The following is a 19,679-nucleotide window of genomic DNA, read 5'->3' as shown; positions in this document are numbered from 1 at the left end:
TTATGAATGGCAGTTTGAAATTGCAGTAGGAGTTCCCCTTTCCTAATATAAGTTAGAATACAAATCTAATGTCAAACTAACATTGCCCCTTCCCAAATGTCATTTCTGTTTTCGACATTTCCCGTCCACTTTATGCACAGATAGGCTAATCGGGACTGAACCTACAATTTGAAGTGGGATCCTAACAACTGCGTGCATGCACCGGGTTTCGAATCCGGGACCCTTTGAGTACAAGGTAACGACTTTACCATTACACCATCTGAGAAACAGTTAAATCAATTCTAGGAAGGATGGTGTAAAAATCAACCCTTGAAGATATGACAGCTATCATGAGGTTGACTGAAAGCAAACAATAATGTATCCGCCGTATTTTATTTCCTCTGACAATTTCTTTCAAAAACAAATAACACTTTTACAACTCAAAATACATGTTCACTTCTTAACGGACGTCGATACATGCAAATTAGCGGAACGAAAACACACGTGGTTCACACGAACACGCTCTCGACGTGCTCAATTTTGGCTTGGCAGAGAGGGCAGACACCTTGCTTCTCATTGACCTTCTTGGCGCATTCGGCGCAGCACACGAAGTGGCGACAGGGCTTGAGCACCACGCGCCGATCGATCTCCAGGCACACCACGCACAGCCACCGATCGTCGTTGGATGAGCCGGCCGAGCCATCGGCAACCTTCGCTCCTCCGCCCGCTTCCTTCGGCTCCGGCTCCGGCTCCGGCTCGATCTTCTCTTTCGCCTCTTCTTCCTTCTGAAGAGGAGCCTTGGCCTCCGGGCTCCTCTTTCGCGTCCTCTTCGGCGGTTCCTCGTCGCCCCTGGCGGCCGCCAGGCGCTTGCTGGATCTGCCTGGCGTCGCCGCCTTCTTCACGGCTTTCCTCTTCGTGACTTTCTTTGCGTCTGAAAATGATGTCACACGCAAAGTTAGTACCTGGTATGTAGACTGGTCTGGTGCGGGGCATACCCAGCTCGCAAAGGATGCGAAAACTAAATGCTAAGCGCTCTAAACCTGGGCCTTCTAACCTAACCACATATACATTATTAGCCTAAGCAGAATTGTAGATTAGGAGGACCGGTTTAGAGCTCTTAGGATTGTGATTTGACGTTTGTTGCAAGCTGAGTGTGCCTCGCACCAGACCCATATCCAGACACGTATCTAGAAATAATACAGTGATCAGATGCTGAAATATACATTTTAAATTAACTTCGCTACGCCTACAGCTGCAACTACTCTTCCAAAAATGTAGCTTCGCTACAGCTACTTATTTTTCCTGTAAGATTTGTAACGTGCCTAGCCTATATAAGTGACATATCAATTCAATTTTCATATCTGAGTATTGCAATTAGGATGCTACCAAGTTCATGTTTATGACAATAAACAAATGTAATTTGTTCGAATTATTTATGTATAGGCATATAAACATATTTTTATTGATAACAATTATTTTATTTTTAGAAGACTAATATGAAGGCAGTATTTTAAACCAAAAACATGTCAATGGTATTATTTTTTTTTACTCTTTCAAGGATGATAACTGTCATGAACATGATGGACATCCAGATTTTTTGAATATTCAGATAATAATAACTAAATCCAGATATCCGAACTGTTTAGATATCCGCAATTAAGATAATATAATTATCCGATAATAGACATTTCCACTAAAAATACAAAATTTATATCAAAACACTGAGAATAAATTTTCGCAACTACTACAGGAATTTTGTAGCTAGGCTACAGCCACAATTCTAAAACTGTAGCGTCGCTACAGCTACAGCTACAAATTTTGTAGCAAGCTACAGCAGCGACGCCACAAGTAGCTCGCTACTTCCGACCACTGGAAATAACTGGGGGAGGCCTCCGTACCAAGTGTCTCAGAAATAATAATAATATATTTTTTTTAAATTAATACATGAATATAATTTATAGGTTTACTCATAATAATATATGTAAAGTAATCAATATCGTAGTGTTATTGTTAAGGCTGAGAAGTATCAGCTGGTATCGGTAATTTAATTTCAACCGGTACACTCCGATACCAATACATAGGCTTAGCCCCAAATATTATTGCATAAATATGTAAAATAGAACGGTATAAAGAAAGATATAACAGCACGTACTTAACATGTATTTAAGGTCACCAAAATTTGTATACAAAAAACTATTAATGTCAAAAAGATAAAGAATTTAATATTTATTGAATTTGGAAAAAATGAAGTTATATCCAACTAACAAAAAAGTAATATTCCTGATTAATATTTTATGGATATGATTATAAGTAGTGATGTGCATAAATCTTCCTTGGTGCTCTCATTCAAAGCCGTATGATCCCTATCTTCTTCTTCCTCCAAGTAAGTTCGGCGGTAGTAGATAAACTTCGATCATACAACAAATAAACAAATACGAAACAAGTGTGTTTTCATAATTTAATTATAATCTTTGGTAAGTGTTTCTGGGTGTCTGGACCCCCTAGCTCTTTCATGAGCAATTCCCCACACCTGGAGGCCCTTGCACATTTATAAATGCCAAAGGTTCTGTTAATATTTCCATAAGATAAAATTGTGTGATCACTAGGGAGCGGAAGTTGATGAAATGTCATCTTTTGTCTGACATCTCGGACACAATGTCCATTGAATATACACAATATTACACTTCGTCTAGAACCCAAAAAAGGTCATTTTAAAGTGAATTTTTTTACATTTTTTGCCAATTTTCAGGTTTTGGGTCATTTTCCCCGATTTTCGGCATTTTTGCGTCATTTTTCGCAATATTCTTTGTATTGTTTCGTCATATTTTGTCACTTCTTTCATTTTGGTAATTGAGTCTTTTCACCAAGGTGAACATAGGCCTATATATATCTCGCAGGATTGCAATTTACGAGCAAAATAAATGCTGAACTGGTGACAGTCTTTGTTGTGTCCAGTGAAACCACCAGGTGCCCGTCTGGGGCAAACTCAGATATTTCAAACAATTTCTGATGTCAAAAATTACTTTTCCGACGTACTTTTCTTGGGGTTGGGCGTGTCTTTGAACCCTTTCCCGGATGCGTCCCTGATTTTGGATTCCCTATTTTTTATACAATTTGTTAAATTTCTAAACAAAAATTGTCTTACGTGGATCGTGATAATTTCTTTTTCTTTACAGTGCCACAGAAACACACCACACTAAATCACCAGGCAAACATGCGGGAAATTAATGCATTTTACACCAATTCATTTAGTCTATACAACTTTTTCTTTAAATCGTTTTGAAAAACTCAATATGCTGACCAAGGCAGTAATTTATTTGATTAAAAACATAAACTAAACGTAACGTTTCAACCTTCTAGCAAGGTCTTCTTCAGACTCTGTATCAAGTACAAATGTAACAAGATACAAAAACAGGGCATTATATATAGTTTTTATATCATGGAAACAAGGCTTAATGGTGTTATAAATTGTTTTAAAATTATTCGGTTGATTCCATTGTAAATCCTCGTTGCATATGTTAATTGAATGTGCATGTGGTATCATTTGTTGCCTTTTTTTTAAAAAAAAAACAAGATTGCATCCTTTTCATTTCAATTTTTAACCTGAAAGTAACAAATTTAATGGTCATTTTTTTTTTCATTTTTTACGTCATTTTTCCCCATTTTTTAGGACATTCTATAGGTCATATACCTATATTTTTTTTAGGTCATCAACTTCCGCTCACTAGTGATCACATTCACGTTAAGAGGGAGATGTCTAAAATGATGATCATCTAAAATTAAGTGATTACCCTTCGTCGCAGCAACTAACAATAACATAAAGATAATGGCGATCACCCTGGAGACAACACCCAAACTTAGAAGTCGGGAAAGATTTTTAAAAAGATCATCTACACCCTCCCTTCGAGATAAGGTCGACTGATTAATTATCAATATCAATATTCCACGATCAGAAGCGAGAACAACAGAATATTAGAGATTAATGTGAACGGACATGACACACAGCTTCACATAATGTGAACATTCATTTACATTCTATGGATATGCGCTCGAATATTGAACAGGTTTATTCTAGAGTATGTATCTGTTCTCATGGGTCATTTGCAAGTTTCACTTCAAGTAGATTATTAAGAGAAATAAACTGTATTAACAATAGCATCTACAAGTGTTTAGACTCACGTGTTTTTGTTGTTGATTTAAGGTGAATGAAGATATCCCACTCTTCTTTCTCTTATGATTGGGAAAACAAGGCACCGTTGACGTCATCAGTGTGTCAAAGGCAACAGATCATTGTAGCGTCACTGACAGAGACAATTTCACACAGGTAAAACAACGGAATCGAAAGCCAGTCGAAACCTGGGCTGACTCGGTAGCGGAGAGGTTAGCACAGCGTGCTACGACTCCAGGAGTCCCGGGTTCGAATGCCGCGTAAGACATGGATGTTTGTGTTTGTCTTAAATGAGAAAACCGAAAATTGTGTAAACTTGGCATATGTGAGAAACTTACCGCCTTCATCCATGTCAGCTGGTATGAATCCTTTCCTGTTCAGTTGTTCTGGTCACTTTCCTCCTGCGCGGATCATCCTAGCCCTCTCGAAACTGTAAAAGAATGGAAAATGGTGTTGATACATGGTAAAGGAAGAGTCATGAAAACTTGAATTGTTGTTTTATATCCACTTTATGCACAGATTGGCTAATCGGGACTGGATCTACAATTTGCCACCACCAGGTATCGAGGGACCCCTTGATTACAAGGCGACGACGTTACCACTACGCCATCGGGGAAGCAAAGGAAGGGTAAACGGACCTCTTGAGTTTTCATATATTTTTTCCCTGGATTTAGCGCCGATAAGTCAACTATATGCAGTGACAAGTAGCTTAAAGACAAATTTTTACATTAAAATGGTCAAAACGTGTTTCCTCACAGGATTATGAGTTTGGTAAATATGATTGAACATAGGTGAGAAAGTAATATACCGAAAATATTAAATATGTGTGGACAATGGACATTAAGATTCCTCTAAGAATGAAATTTGATTTCTAAAATGTATGCTTTGTTCTCCATGTTGTTTACTTCTGTTCTCTTAAAATAGGAATGAGCCAGAACCCATTCGAGGCAAGATAACTCTAGCCAGCATAGAAGCAATACACGATGCAGTTAAAGAATTCAAATAATCCTTGGCGTCTCTCCACTCACACTCATTCCGCCGACATGGGAGTTTCCTGTACCTTCTATCGATTTCTCTCTGAGTGCCCTTCCAAAGGCAGAAACACCAATGGTTGTATACCAGCAGCGGCTTTTAGAGCTTCGTGCCAGTTACCCCAATTTTAATGTATTTTATACGGATAGGTCCAAGACAGTCGAATCAGTCGGTTGCGCCTTCGTCCTGGACTCTCAAAGTTCCAGTTACATCCTGCCTGTTCCATCTATGCAGCAGAGTTGTACGCCATTCTAAAGGCACTGGACTTTGCAGACGTCAATGGTCTGAAGAGAGTCCTTGTGTGCAGTGATTCGACCAGCGTGTTGCAGACTCTGGATTCGCCGAATTCTCGGCATCCAGTAGTACAACGCATCTTCACACTGCTCGTGTCTTTATCTGCCAGTGCTGATGTCTGCTTCTGTTGGGTCCCTAGCCACGTGATCATACAGGGGAACGAAGCAGCTGATGCTGCCGTCAAGTCTGCTGATGCAGACGGCGACGTTCTCGTCCACCTTCTGCCAGCTGACCTGCAGAATGTGTTTCGTTGTTGCCTTCTTGACACTTACCAGGAAAAGTGGGATCCGGAAACGGGGAACAAGCTTCACGCTATCGAGCCCAACATTGGTGCTTGGGGTTCCTCGTCCCGTCCTTCTCGTCGAGAAGAAGTTACTCTTACCCGCCTGCGTATAGAACATAGCCGTCTAACGCATGGTCATTTGCTACAAGGGCTGGACCCTCCGATGTGTCGTGCTTGTAACGTTGTTTTAAGTGTTCGGCATATTCTTATTGAATGTGCCGACTTTGCTATCCTCAGACAGACTTTTAATCTTCCCAGCTGTTTGTCATCCCTGTTGGGTGATGACAACAATGTGTTATCAAATGTTTTTAATTTTTGCAAAGAGCTGGTCTCTTCCACCGTCTCTGAGTAAGATTTTAGTTTTTTTCTGACTTCTTAATGTGTTGTGTTTGTCTTGTGCAGGTCATTTTACAACCTTGCACTTTTAATTTTTCCCAAGGGGCTTTTTACACCCCTTATTTTAACCACTTAAGTCAGAATTTTACATAAGGGGATATTTCCCCAAATATATTGAAGGGTGCAAAATGGCCTTAAGTGCCGTCGCGCCCAAAACTTTTAATTCATTCATTCATTCATTCCAATAAACCTGTCAATTGAAAGTGATCTACCCTTGATATTACTCACACTACATATTTTTTAGGAATATAAAGAAATGAACGTTTAACTGTACACACAATCCTATTTGTTGTTGTTGTTTTAGGGATCCGAACTACTATGTGCCTCCACCGGGTATCGAACCCGGGACACCTTGATTACAAAGCAATTACATTGTCATTGTATTGTTACCAAACCATTAAAACATTCTAACATTCCCATAATTATCTATGCTAATCTAGACTCAATTTTGTCAACAATCCAGGTAATGCCAAGAATAAAGAAGCAATACACGATGCAAAGTTCAATGGTGAAATTGTAGCGATGTTTTCTTATATTGTTTTCTGTGACTTATTGGCTGTAAGTTATATGAATTATACAGAATATTATATATATATATATATATATATATATATATATATATATATATATATATATATATATATATATATATATATATATATATATATATATATAAACGAGATACCGTTTCACCAGAAACATTATTATTGGACAGAATTATTGAATCTGGGAGGCAGCAAGCAGATGAGAGACACAGGTGGGACACATAGACTACATTTTTAACATTAAAGTAACTACATAAGCAACATTTTTCTTACTCTTTCTGTCCAATGAATCATGAAAAAAACACTGTTGATTAAACATAACTACCCTCAAAATACTTTCCCAGATTTATAGCTACAAATGAACAATTTTGTGTCACGCGTGGGACAAATGAAACACTCGCATCTTTACTTAATAAGAAACTTATTTTAATTTCTGAGAAATTTCAAATTACGAATAATAAATTGTTTAAGAAAATAAGAGATGGTAATTGACCTTTGTATGTTCTAGAGGAGTTGCAGGGGAAATGTAACAGCTAAAGGAGATATTAATTATTTTTTTTGCGTCACGGGTGGGTCACAACAGAAAACAAAAGCAAATCAACAAGTTTTTTTTTAAAAAAAAAACAATATGTAAAATACCATCTACCTTCTAACTTAAATGTATGACACTTGAATTTTTATCCAAATGACAACTTACATTGTTCACTCACAAGATAGAATAAAGTTACAGTATTTCATTTAATTTTAAATGTGGTGCCTCTGCGATGGCGCAGTGGTAGCGTCGTTGCCTTGTAATAAAGGGGTCCAGGGTTCGATACCCGGTGGAGGTACGTATTGGTTCGGATCCCACTTTAAACTGTAGGTCTAGTCCCGATTAACCTTACTGTGCATAAAGTGGACTTAAAACACCAACTCAATCAATCAATCAATCAATTTTAAGTGCGACATGGAATGTCCTGTTTCCAGTATTTCCATGTCATAGACCATCACTAAACACACCTTTTGTTGCCTTCAAACATCAACAGTGTTGCCACTGTACCTCATAATATTTTTAAAACACCCATTTGGACCGGTACGCCTTTACGAGGCATTTCAGGATTGGCTATACGCGAAAACGATCGATTTTCTTCTCTGAACTATAGATGGTGAAATAGTCCACCTACCCAAGGTGGAAATTGACGTCCAAATTTCCGTACGAATGTTTGACATGCAATTTTCCATGCTTTGTGGAAAAATAAATTTACACTTTCACTTACATTTGGCAACACTGCATGAACAACACTGCACCCCGTTTGTTGTTTCTATGTTTGAAAATATCTACTTGGACAGGGCTAACATTTGGTGTATGACTTATGTATGTACAGGTTTCGGTTACAAAGTAACGCCACTCTTAATTCCCAGTTGCGCCGTTCGTGGGACACCCTGTAGTAGTCTATCATACTATCTTTAAAGGGAAGATTTTCAGAAGTAAATCGTGGTGATTTTCAAATTTTCTATTTGCATCAGAAAATCATGAGGGAATTGATCTATAATGATGACATCATCATTACCAACATTCACAACATTAACGGAATTTTTCTAGACAACTATGCACTCACATTGCAAGCAACAGTAAAATGACCATACGTTCCGTTTTGACCGGGACAGTCCCGTTTCAGAGGTGTGTCCCTGTCGTCCCGTCCATATTATGATAGTCTAGTCTGATAGTTATCTTGAAAACCAAGCATTTCATAATAAAAAATATGTATTGTATTGTGTGTGTTCCGTTATTTGTAGAATAAGTATGCAGTTTCGGAATTGCAACAAGAATTTAAAGTTACTGCGTCAAAATAAAAATCTAGTTGTGTGTCTGATATGAAGGGTAATGCTTTCGGGGAAATTTATAAACGATTGATAAAGAATAAAGATGCTCTCAAGAAGATTGGTTCTGCTGATAAAGACTTCTGGCATTACTTAACTACAGCGTAGAACTAACATCAAAGGTTGATCCCAAAGGACGAGAAACTATGTAAGTCATACCGAGATTATAATAATTAATACTTTTTGACAACGGGAGATCATATTTAAGTTATTCTTTATAATACATCATTTATTCTTTAATAAATAATAACAATAATTTTATAATTAAGCCTAACCGATTTTCAGGAGTGGGGGGGGGGGGCAACTGGTCTCCTTGGGATGTCCTGTCTTTGGGTAAAAATATTATGGTCACCCTAACACACAGTGACAAGAACCTTCAAATAATTAACTGCTTATTGTTATAATAATAATAATTATTATTATTACACAAGCAGATTAGTCAAATAAATCAGAAAGAATTATCTACAATAAAAATAATATAATCAATTATATTTTCCTACATCATTTTGTCTACTAACTATTGTCTGTTATAAAATACAGTTCACTGCAATTAATTAAAATTAATGTATTTTCTCTCTCATATTTGCGCATATTGTTTTTAGGAGCAGAACGAGTAATTTTGTTTTCTATTATTACAGAAATAATCAACCACCCTTTGGCGCGCGCGTGTGTATATATATATATATATAGAACATGGATTAGAGAAGGGCAACAGATTAAATTAAGTGGTCTCTGTACGGTATCTGTGCAATAGCAAACACTCCATATATCCTGAGGTAACACGCGCTACCTCTATCTAGGGGATGGGTACCCAACGCACTCACCACCGAGGTGTCTATTACCTCGAATAGTAGCAACAGTAAATATTATGTAAAAGTTGTAAAATGCGTATATGGAAAATCGGAGGGGGGGAGGACGTCTTCTAGTTTCAGTTACCACTCTCTGAAACCTAGTGTTCGCCACTGAATCTGTGCATCGTGAAAAAGTACAAAAAGACAACGAACGAACTGTTCATCAAGAAAGTGACCAATGTTTATGGGTAGGAAGAAAAGCGAATCCAGTTTCTACTATTTAAATATTGTACTCGAGTCTGAACTTAACAATAACGTCAAGATACTTCCAATTAAATTTCAATATTATGATTTGTATAATAATAATAATGAAGGGTAAAATTTAAGTTTCTATGACTGAAGTTCAAGATATGAAATCTTACTCTCACCCCTGAGAAAAATACTGCGAGTGCCCGTAGCAAGCTTGTTTTTCAATTAGGGTTGTAGGAATATCGCTGTTTTTCACGGCAATTTTATGTCGAGTAACATTAAATTTCAAGAGGAAACTAGTGTATACAAGAAAGTTTTTCATAATAATAAGCATTATAATTCAGCTCGCTACCTCACATGCACATATCTTTTTTTATTTTACAATGTCTGACTTCTCTCCAAATTATATCAGTACAGTACATACACATTTATTATGCCAATTGATTTAGGTGAGGTTTGTTTTAACTATCGTGTTTTTTTTTACAAGTACATAAAACTTGCCTCCAATCATACCACAAAATACAATTTTAAACTTTAATTCATATCACCTTTGTAACTGACTGAATCATTAAGGTGACAAAATTGCTGTAGGTATCATATAAATCTTCAAATAGTCACGTAACTTTGTGAGTTAACTGCTTGTATAATTTCCTTATCATTTCTTTCAGTGAGATATAATACGTTTGGAAGTTGGTACATTTCACGGTACAAGGTCAACGGATGCTAAAGTTTACCATCTAAAGTGCAACATACAATTGATCCTCTTTCATTTACCCTTGCACACAATTAGTTCCTTCATCTACTGGTTGTAATCTAGAAAGAGCAGATGTGATGTTGCAAAGAAATATTTCATGTCTTGCTAATATAAAGTGCTTAAGGTATTATAATTGCCTTATATTGCCCAATAACAAACTAAATATTGGGTAACGTGCTTGTAATAGATAATAATTTACTTTTATTGTAAGTAAAGGAACGAAGAAACATAACTTGCAAATATCAATGTTCCTTTAACTTAGCGATCACCGAGATTGTCACAATCTGATTTTGCACATATTTGCTTATGCTTTTATTCCAATTATGATTATGTAAACTACCAGTGGAACAAAACTTCGTAACAAACTAATGTTTACGCTAGAGCTAAAACTACCTGAAAAAGTTGTCTTCACTTTTGTTCAGAGCTCTTATGTTTCCTTCAGTTTCTTTATAGTGAACGTCTCTATAATTAATATGTTAACAAAAACAAGGTGCACAGACCTTTAACAGATGGCAGAAAACTCCTATAAACGTGGACTGTGAATCAGTTGGACAATGTAATCGATTTAGCACATGATCCTTTCGTGACGTATTTAGCAAGTTCAAAATAACTTCAAGTTTGGCCGCAATGTCGCTAGTTATGGTCTGGGTTTTGCTCTATTGCATAGTGGTGGAAATATTTTAGTTTCAGTTTAGATGAGATTTGTGTCCTGATAAGTACTATTCCAAACTCTCATGTCGCAATTTCTGTCGGACACTCTGACGGACGATGGGCGAAGAGTTGAAGTCGTCTTGTGACACGCAGCGAACTGAAACCGTGCTTCCGTTTTCACTCCGCATTCACAAACATGAAATAGGCTTCCGTTACATCGAAGAAAACCGTGGCCCATTTAAATGACCGTGGGTACATAAGAGCAACCTTGTTACGAAGTCATGCCCCCTTTATTTAGGAAGAACATAAAATTGAGGTTAAATGTTCGGTCTGAACCATACACTGTACATCGAGGACAACAGTACATGTGTGTCAGTGTCAACTGTCAACTGTCGACTAGAATTTCTTCTGCCAGCATTCGATGGACATAGAGTAGTGTGTGAGCATTTCCGCAATTTGTGTTAACGAAACAATGTTTTAATAATAATAATAATAATAATAATAATATAAATAATAATAATAATATCAGATAAGCTTTGATGTTGTTAGCAAAGATATAGAATTATGTTGCAATTAAATATTTTACTTCGTTCTGCCTTCCTACCATATTTTAGAACAATGGAAATTTATATTGAATAGAAGCAGAAATGAACAACCTATATTGTATATGGGTGCAGCGGTTGGTCTTTCGTTATAAGATTTAAACAGATGCATCAGGTCCCTCCCTGAACTATTGAGAGCTGAAAGAAATTGGGTTAAAAGCATTCGATATCGCCCTGTATGAATATATATATAAAAGAAAACAGAAAATCATGCTCAGAAATCACTACCTTCTATGTCGGTGCTTTAATTTTACGTATATTATAAAGAGTGAAAACCTGGTTAACGTAACATGCTACAAGCCATGGATCTTAGGTTCGAATCCTGGACAAGTTGCTCGTTCCTTCATCAATTCACCTCAATCGCCAGCAGAGAGGTAAAAAAAAGACAAGAAGTAACAAAAATAGAAAAATAAATGCATGAAACCTTACGTCACTTATGCACTACAGTTAATTTCTCCATTGTAAACTCTAGTGCTTGAATTGGTTTTAAAAACTGGCAAAATAAGTGAGTTTACGAAGTGCATAATCAGTTTCGTCAATCGTGCGTTCTATTTATGTACTGGAACGAGTCTTACGTAAAGTATGTGGCATTGGACGTGGCCTACTGGAAGTAATATGCAGATGATCTAAAAGTTAGTTGATACTTACGATAGATCAAGATAATTGCTAAAGCAATAAGGAATCTACACTGAGAAATTACCCTGATTATATACTTATTTGATTACAGAAATAGCTACCTTACATAACATACGAATCTTGAAGCTGCGTTCAGCTATAGTTTCATAGTTACCATCTTCATTGTTGACAACAATTCATAGCATGTTTAGCGGAACAATCACCTAACCCACAATTATTCTTGTATATAGGGGAGGATTTTTGCCTATTTGCATTTCCCCCCTCGGGAAGTTTTATCTTACACGATGCAGCTCAACTATAATTTTTGACCTCGTGAGACAGATTGTTGTGTTTTTCTTTTTAACTTTCTTTTGCACTTTTTATGGGCAGTGAACTGTGGCGTGCCAGACGGGGGTTGGGGTTATAACCCCCCTTTGGCCCAGTATTCCTAAAAAAAAGAACACAATATACCATTTTTGGGCACGTTCCTAAAATTTCTGGTGCATACAAATCCGCCCCCTACTAAGAAGTAATAGTAGAGAATTCATTAATGAAGTTAATTAATTGATCTCAATAAAAGATACATTCGATCGGACCATTACAAGTTTGCATAAGACAAAATTTTATGATATTCACACCGAAGCGACCAGCGACAGGCAACACGTGTCGCTAGGGAACGAGCCAATCAGCAGCAACGTTTCACACCGTAGCGACACGACACGCCGCAGAAGCCTACGATCGATTGGTGAAATCCTCAAGCGACACGTGTCACCTCTCGCTTCGGTGTGAATTGTTCCTCGAAGAAAGGCGTAGTATGTACTTCGCTGCACTTTTTGACTCTTTGCACTCACGCGTCTATAATAGTTGGTTACAAAGTGCAACAACGAGTCGTCTATTTTGTTGATTTGGTGTGACGTAGTGTATTTGGTGTTTGCACCGTTTGCACTACGTTCTGGAGCGGTGTACAATGTGGTGTATGACCGCGTAGTGCGTACTAACCAATCAAATGGACGTTAAAAGCAGCAGACGGGCATTTGTTGAATCTTCTGAACTTAAACACAGCTAACTGCGTCTACTTGGTTGAACGCAATATCTTTGCACCAGCCTGACACTGGGATGCACCTGCACTACACCTGGTGTCAAAAAGTGTAACGAAATAGACGGGGCTATTGTTTGCTTCCACGTTTGCTTGAAAATTTCATCTTACCCTGTATTTTCATTATTTGGGTCGAATCAGATAAATAGGTACCTCGGGGCCACCCTGGGGGTAAAGGCGGCAGGAGCATGGTGCTGATCACATCACCTCCAAAATTGCCGAGGTCGATAGAATGTGTGGTGTACGTCACCTCTCCACCATTCCACAGCAAATTGTTGACTATGACTATGACTGCAAGAAGTAACAATAGAAGCTTACATTACACCAGCCCTGCCGCTCTACAACTGTCTATTATTGAGTTTCAATGAAAATATATATTAAAAGTTACTACTTACTCTACTCCATGGCTCTACAGCCCATGCGGGGCCTTGGCCTCCTTGGTGATAGCTGCCCACTCATCTCGGTTCTTCGCTCTAGTTCTACATCCTCTTATGCCCATTTGTTTGAGGTCTTCTTCTACCTGGTCGAGCCATCTCTTCCTGGGTCTGCCAACACTCCTCTTACCTTCCTGTTTCCCTTGGTAGATCTCTGTCTGGTTGCATCCTTTATACGTGCCCCAGCCAGCTAAGGCGTTTGGATCTTATTATTTCACTTGTTATACTTGGGTTCTGCTAAAGTGTTGCTAGTTCTTCCTTTGTCCTAATTCTCCAGTTGCCATGTTCATTGATTGGTTCATATACGTATCTTACGTAAAACCTTCCTCTTCCATATATCTACCCTTTCTTCTTCCTTTCTTGTCAGACAGCAGGTTTCCATACATCACTATTGGTCTCATTATGGTTCTATACAGTCTTAGTTTCAGCTTTCGGTTCACTTGTGAGGATTTTAAAACATTTCCAAATGCATGATAGCATCTGTTGTGAGTTCGAAACCCACAGTCAAAAGTTTGAGCGAGTTGGAAATTTCAAATATCTAGGTTCAACAATATTAATAGTTAGCAGTTATAAAAAGGGATGATAATTTAAATGCGCTCGTTATTTTGACTTTTAATTATAAATAGAACTGAATCGATGCTAGTTATTACGAAAAAAGTTTTAAAAAGTTAGTTCTGTGTTAAATTAAAGTGGATGAAAGTTAGCCAAAGTGAGCATGGTTGCCAAATTTCTTAGCTATTACACAGTGGGATCCATAAGTATTACTCAGCAAAATTGTCCATGACTATTTTCGTTGATTTTTATCTTCATCCTACGTATTTTTAAGGACTGTGTTTTTACGTATACTGGTTCAGAGTTTGTAAGCAGATTGTTTGGTGTTTTGTGTCAGTTCTTGAAGCTATCATTGCATTAAACAAGGGGAGTAAGCGTGGTGATGGTCAACTTGCTTGGTAATACTTATGGATCCCAAGCCGCGTCCGAATCGGTAGCAGATGTCACCTAGACTAGAACACCGTTCCATCCGGGGACTCAGCCAACCTCCATTGTCCGAATTGGCGGCAGACGTGGAATCGGAGGGGAGAGCTCCAAGGCGCGACAGATGCACGCTTGAACTCGCTGTGGCCCTGCGCTTGGCAGCCATATTCGAACTTTCACTTCGTGCAGACAACGTTTACTGAATAGACGAGGTAAAACTCAGTGATATATGGACATTTAATCGATAACACTGAATGTAGAAAAATTGGAAAGGAAGAAATCGCATGTTAAATTTTTAATATGAGTAGTGAGTAGGTGGAAATCATTGTGATGTTTGTTTGGCGTCTGCCTTCTGCTGTACTTCTGCTTCCTTACCTTGCGCCTGCGTCCGAGAGCGCGGTGGGTGACGTTCGGGCTGACACCTGGCGATAAAAGTGACAACCGTATTGCAAGGGGACATGTAGATTCGGACGACTTCGACGGCAGACGAAAGCAACGGAAGAGAACGGGACGGAGCGCTTGCCAATCCGGACACGGCCCCTCTGTACACTGGGATCAATGAGTATTACCGTGCAAATTGTTCATCACCATGTTCGTGCACTTTATTTGACCCAATAAGAGCTCAAGAAGTAAAAGAGAACTCAAAACAAGCTGTTGACAACTTCTGCAACCAGCATACATAAAAATCCATCGCTTGAAACACACAGGATGTAAGAGAAAAATTAATGAAAATAGTCATGGGCAATTTGCACGGTAATACTCATGGATCCCACTGTACAAATGCTCTATCAGATTATTGAAAAGTTTCGGGGGGACCTTTTAATTTCCGGAGGGGATTTCCCCCGGGCCACCCACTGAATCCATCACTGAATAAAATGCAATTCCTTCCTTCTTGCACAAAGACTTCTAAACAAAAAGAATTGTTACGTAATCTACACTTAATAAAATGGATTTGTAATATGTCATAACTTCAGTGAGCGAGAATAATTGCTGGACTGCAAAACTTTCCGCAGTGTACAGTTAGCTTCTCCAGCGCTTACTTTTGCATAACGTCACGGCCCTCTATCGGCTTGGAATTCTGCAAGCTGCAGAGCACAAGGACAATCAGATAAAAATATCCGTGCACACGCATTGGAGGTAATAGGGTAATTTTTATAACGTCTTTATGTTGCGAACCTCTGTGCACTGACCGAAGAGTTTCGACGTTCCTTTCTCCATCGAGAGGAAACTTCCATGTAATTTATGTTTAAAAAATCAAGGAAGAAGTGAATAACGGGCCAATTTAATCGCTGAACTTACCTCTAAAGGTATATGACATAATGATTGATTGATTGATTTAGTTTATTTCACTTCGCGTTTTGTGACTCTTGGCTAATTTGCGAAGATGGGGATGAAATGATGAAATTGATGAATGGACATTCACTTAAACAACCTAGCCCGAGCGGGATTCGAACCCGGGACCCTTGGTGTCGCAGCGCGATGTTATATGACATAATTATAATGTGACACTTATTATTTACTGGAGCTTAAGATTCATATATATTAGGTACGAAAACTTTGCCCACAATTGAAAGCCGAAAATTTGCCACAAGGGAAAATATACCCTATACACACATACATACATATATATACAGGGTGTCGCAAAACTCTTTCAACAACGCTTGGGAGCTGGTAGATATCACAAAAACAAGTAACTTTTCCCTATAAAGTTTACCTCCTGTACGTATGCAACCCAACACAGCAAACGCTTGCTCTGACATAACTAGCAGGGGCGCGTGGCAGGGTTGCCACTAGCGTTCCTCGTTAAGAGAGACGACTTAAAAACAACATCTTGGTAGTCTACCCTGAGCAAAATCCAAAACATTAATGGTACTTGCGATGTTGTAAGAAGCATTGACAGTATTTATAAACTGACCAAGACAAATAATGGGCAGACTGAAATTCAAGATTACTCATTCTAAAATATCTCCATAATTGATTGATTTATTTTATTTTAATTCGCTTTTCTGCCACCTTTGGCTAATCGCGAAGATGAGGATGATATGATGAAATAACAAATCACACCAATGTCTAGACCAGGATTTAAACCCGGGACACCTGGCGCCGTAGCGATCTGTGCTAACTACATCACCACGGAGTGTTTCGTGTATCATGCAATATCAACAATTGCAACGAACACGTGAGATAGAGGAAATCCACGAACAAACAAATGTAAGCATGATGTGTTTGCTGCCTCGTTTCGAACAAGCAGACTGTAATGTTATTACAATTTATTTATTAGAAAATTGTGAACTAGCGCTATTGCAATCGAGTTCGTTATAAAAAGCAGGCTGAAAAGAAAGAAAAATCTCCGGCAGATGAATATTCTTGAGCCACTTCGGTGACTGAATACGTTTAGTTATAAACACATGATCTCTCTCTCTACCGAATGTTCCGGACACGAGTTCCGACCTGGACAAAAATGTCAGCGGATCTTTTGTCCTCGTATTTACTATTTGCCCAAAAGTGCAGGAAAAATACGTACAATGAGAATAATATAAATTCACAAGAATTATTCCGGAAATTCATCTAGATGTCAGAATCTCGCTCGTTTGCTGCAAAACGTTGTTTCCAGGGTGAACTAAAAGTTGACATTTTGGTGCCTACCGAAAATATTAATCTTACATTTCAATGTTGATATCAAGTTACTACAATGAATGATAAATATGTACAATTTATGACGTGTACTCAATGGTTTCCTTTTGATTATTTTTTTTCACGTTCCATGATAAGAATGCAAAGCAAAGACACAAAATGAGAAAACTAATTCGCACACATGAAAAGAGTGTAAATCACGAGGATTTCTCTTTATGTACCAATATCAAACGATATCGTGAAGTGCAGAACAAACTAGTACAGGCAGTAAGTATGCACCGAACTCAATGTAATTCCTTTCAATGAAATATTAATTTCTTCCTACAACTTCTTTAATAGAGCTTTCAAGATTAACCAGTTTGAGTGGAGAGAAAGAGATAGAGAGAGAGAGAGAGGGGGGGATGAGTTTTTAATTCGCATGTTCCTAGTATTGCAAATAATCGTTGGAATTTTCTTGATACCAATTTTTAAAACACATAATTTTTCTTACATGCATATCAGTTGTCAGTAAAATTTATAGGTTGCCACTGTTTTCTAAAATAAGCTAGGGATCTTGGGTTCGAATCGCGGATTGGGCATGTATGTTTGTGAGTGTCCATTCATCAATTTATTCATATCATCATCACTCATCACCATCTTCGTAAATTAGCCAAAAGTGGCACAAACAGATAAGTAAAATAAAGCAAATCAATCAAGCAATGAATGAATCAATCATTAAATTAAAAGAGCCTCGCAATTATTTCCTTTTGAGACAAACACGATTAGCAATAACGCTAGCACAGATAGGAATAATTTTCAAATAAATTGTAATAACCCGGGTTCGAGTCCTGGTCGAGCCTGCACTTTTCGCTGAAAATTTCTACATTTCAGTCAGCGTGTTCGAAACGAGGCAGCAAACACATCATGCTTACATTTGTTCGTTCGTGGATTTCCTCTATCTCACGTGTTCCTTGCAATTGTTGATATTGCATGATACACGAAACACTCCGTGGTGATGTGGTCAGCACAACTCGCTACGGCGCCAGGTGTCTCGGGTTTAAATCCTGGTCTAGACATTGGTGTGATTTGTTATTTCATCATATCATCCTCATCTTCGCGATTAGCCAAAGGTGGCAGAAAAGCGAATTAAAATAAACCAAATCAATCAATTTATTATGGAGATATTTCAGAATGAGTAATCTTGAATTTCAGTCTGCCCATTATTTGTCTTGGTCAGTTTATAAATACTGTCAATGCTTCTTACAACATCGCAAGTACCATTAATGTTTTGGATTTTGCTCAGGGAAGACTACCAAGATGTTGTTTTTAAGTCGTCTCTCTTAACGAGGAACGCTAGTGGCAACCCTGCCACGCGCCCCTGCTAGTTATGTCAGGATGCTCCTATGGTTTCACATGGCGACAACTGGGGGGTGGATGCTTTGCAAATATTTCGCTAACTGGTGGGATATCATCTCATCTCACTTCGAGCACCGAGTATTCGCGATTAAAATTAACCGATATGCCATCTGGTGGGACTTTCAGGAACTAGTCTAAGTAGGATACGTTGTGTTGAAGTCGTTTAAAGCATGGGGAATATGCGAAAGAGTAAGGTCTACTGTTCAGGTTTTTTTGTGCTCTAAATCGTTTTATGGGTCAGGACAAATGAAAATTTATCATGTGTTTCCACCCCGTGGAATCAACAAAATGAAATTTGTAAATAAATCAGGGAAAACGTAATTGATTGACAGAAGATTCTAGCATGGGGAATGACACTGTAATTCGGCATGTATGTGTGAAATTTGGAACAGGTGCAAGTCGAGGGAAGATGAAAATAGTTTGAGAATGAATTAATGTCAAATGTAACCAGAAAATGAAAATTGACATGCTAATATTGCTCTTTCATTCAGTACGATGTCCTTTTTCAGTGAGGATAGCCTGGTCATGAAAACGTGAATATTATCGAGTAAGAACTGCAAAGATATGTTCGCAATTGTCTCCTGCCAGCTTTTCAAGTATAGGTCAATTTCAATTTCTTTATTTTCAAATAATTTCCGAGAACCCCAGTTCCAACATGAGGTGCAGTATGTATACATTAGTTTCGTCTGCGTTTTCCGTGATATTTTTGCCTATCATAATTAAATGCTTTGTTTTCATCACAGCTTCACCTTCGTTATAGTTCCTGGAATTCACATCGCATTCGCAATATTTAAAAATATCGTGTAATTTAAACATTTTTACCATACCAGCCATGACAACATGCTGCTGTTTCGAACTACTGCTTAATGTAAACAAAGATTTATCCTACATAGAGCGGCCATATTGGAAGCGACACTAGCGCTCAG

At 38.1% G+C, this 19,679-nt stretch overlaps 1 protein-coding gene across 3 annotated transcripts; it reads right to left on the bottom strand.

The window, feature by feature from the left end:
* Positions 1-358: 358 nt before the first annotated feature.
* LOC146004260 (uncharacterized) lies at positions 359-12,395 on the bottom strand. 3 transcript variants are annotated; one of them, XM_083142954.1, is made up of 3 exons: positions 12,322-12,395; positions 4,486-4,577; positions 359-910 (listed from the first exon to the last, which is right to left on the bottom strand). In XM_083142954.1, the coding sequence occupies exons 2-3, from the start codon at positions 4,496-4,498 to the stop codon at positions 489-491; spliced, it is 435 nt and encodes a 144-aa protein (XP_082999080.1). In that variant the 5' UTR covers positions 4,499-4,577; positions 12,322-12,395; the 3' UTR covers positions 359-488. The 3 variants fall into 3 exon arrangements, with proteins under 3 accessions (XP_082999080.1, XP_082999078.1, XP_082999077.1); XM_083142952.1 differs by lacking the exon at positions 12,322-12,395 and adding an exon at positions 10,852-10,934; XM_083142951.1 differs by lacking the exon at positions 12,322-12,395 and adding an exon at positions 10,745-10,885.
* Between the last annotated feature and the right edge of the window lie 7,284 nt (positions 12,396-19,679).

The sequence above is a fragment of the Lepisma saccharinum genome, chromosome 21, assembly GCF_977018435.1.
Source record: "Lepisma saccharinum chromosome 21, izLepSacc3.1, whole genome shotgun sequence".
Lineage (NCBI taxonomy): Eukaryota > Metazoa > Arthropoda > Insecta > Zygentoma > Lepismatidae > Lepisma > Lepisma saccharinum.
This window is presented reverse-complemented; position numbering and strand designations above follow the sequence as displayed.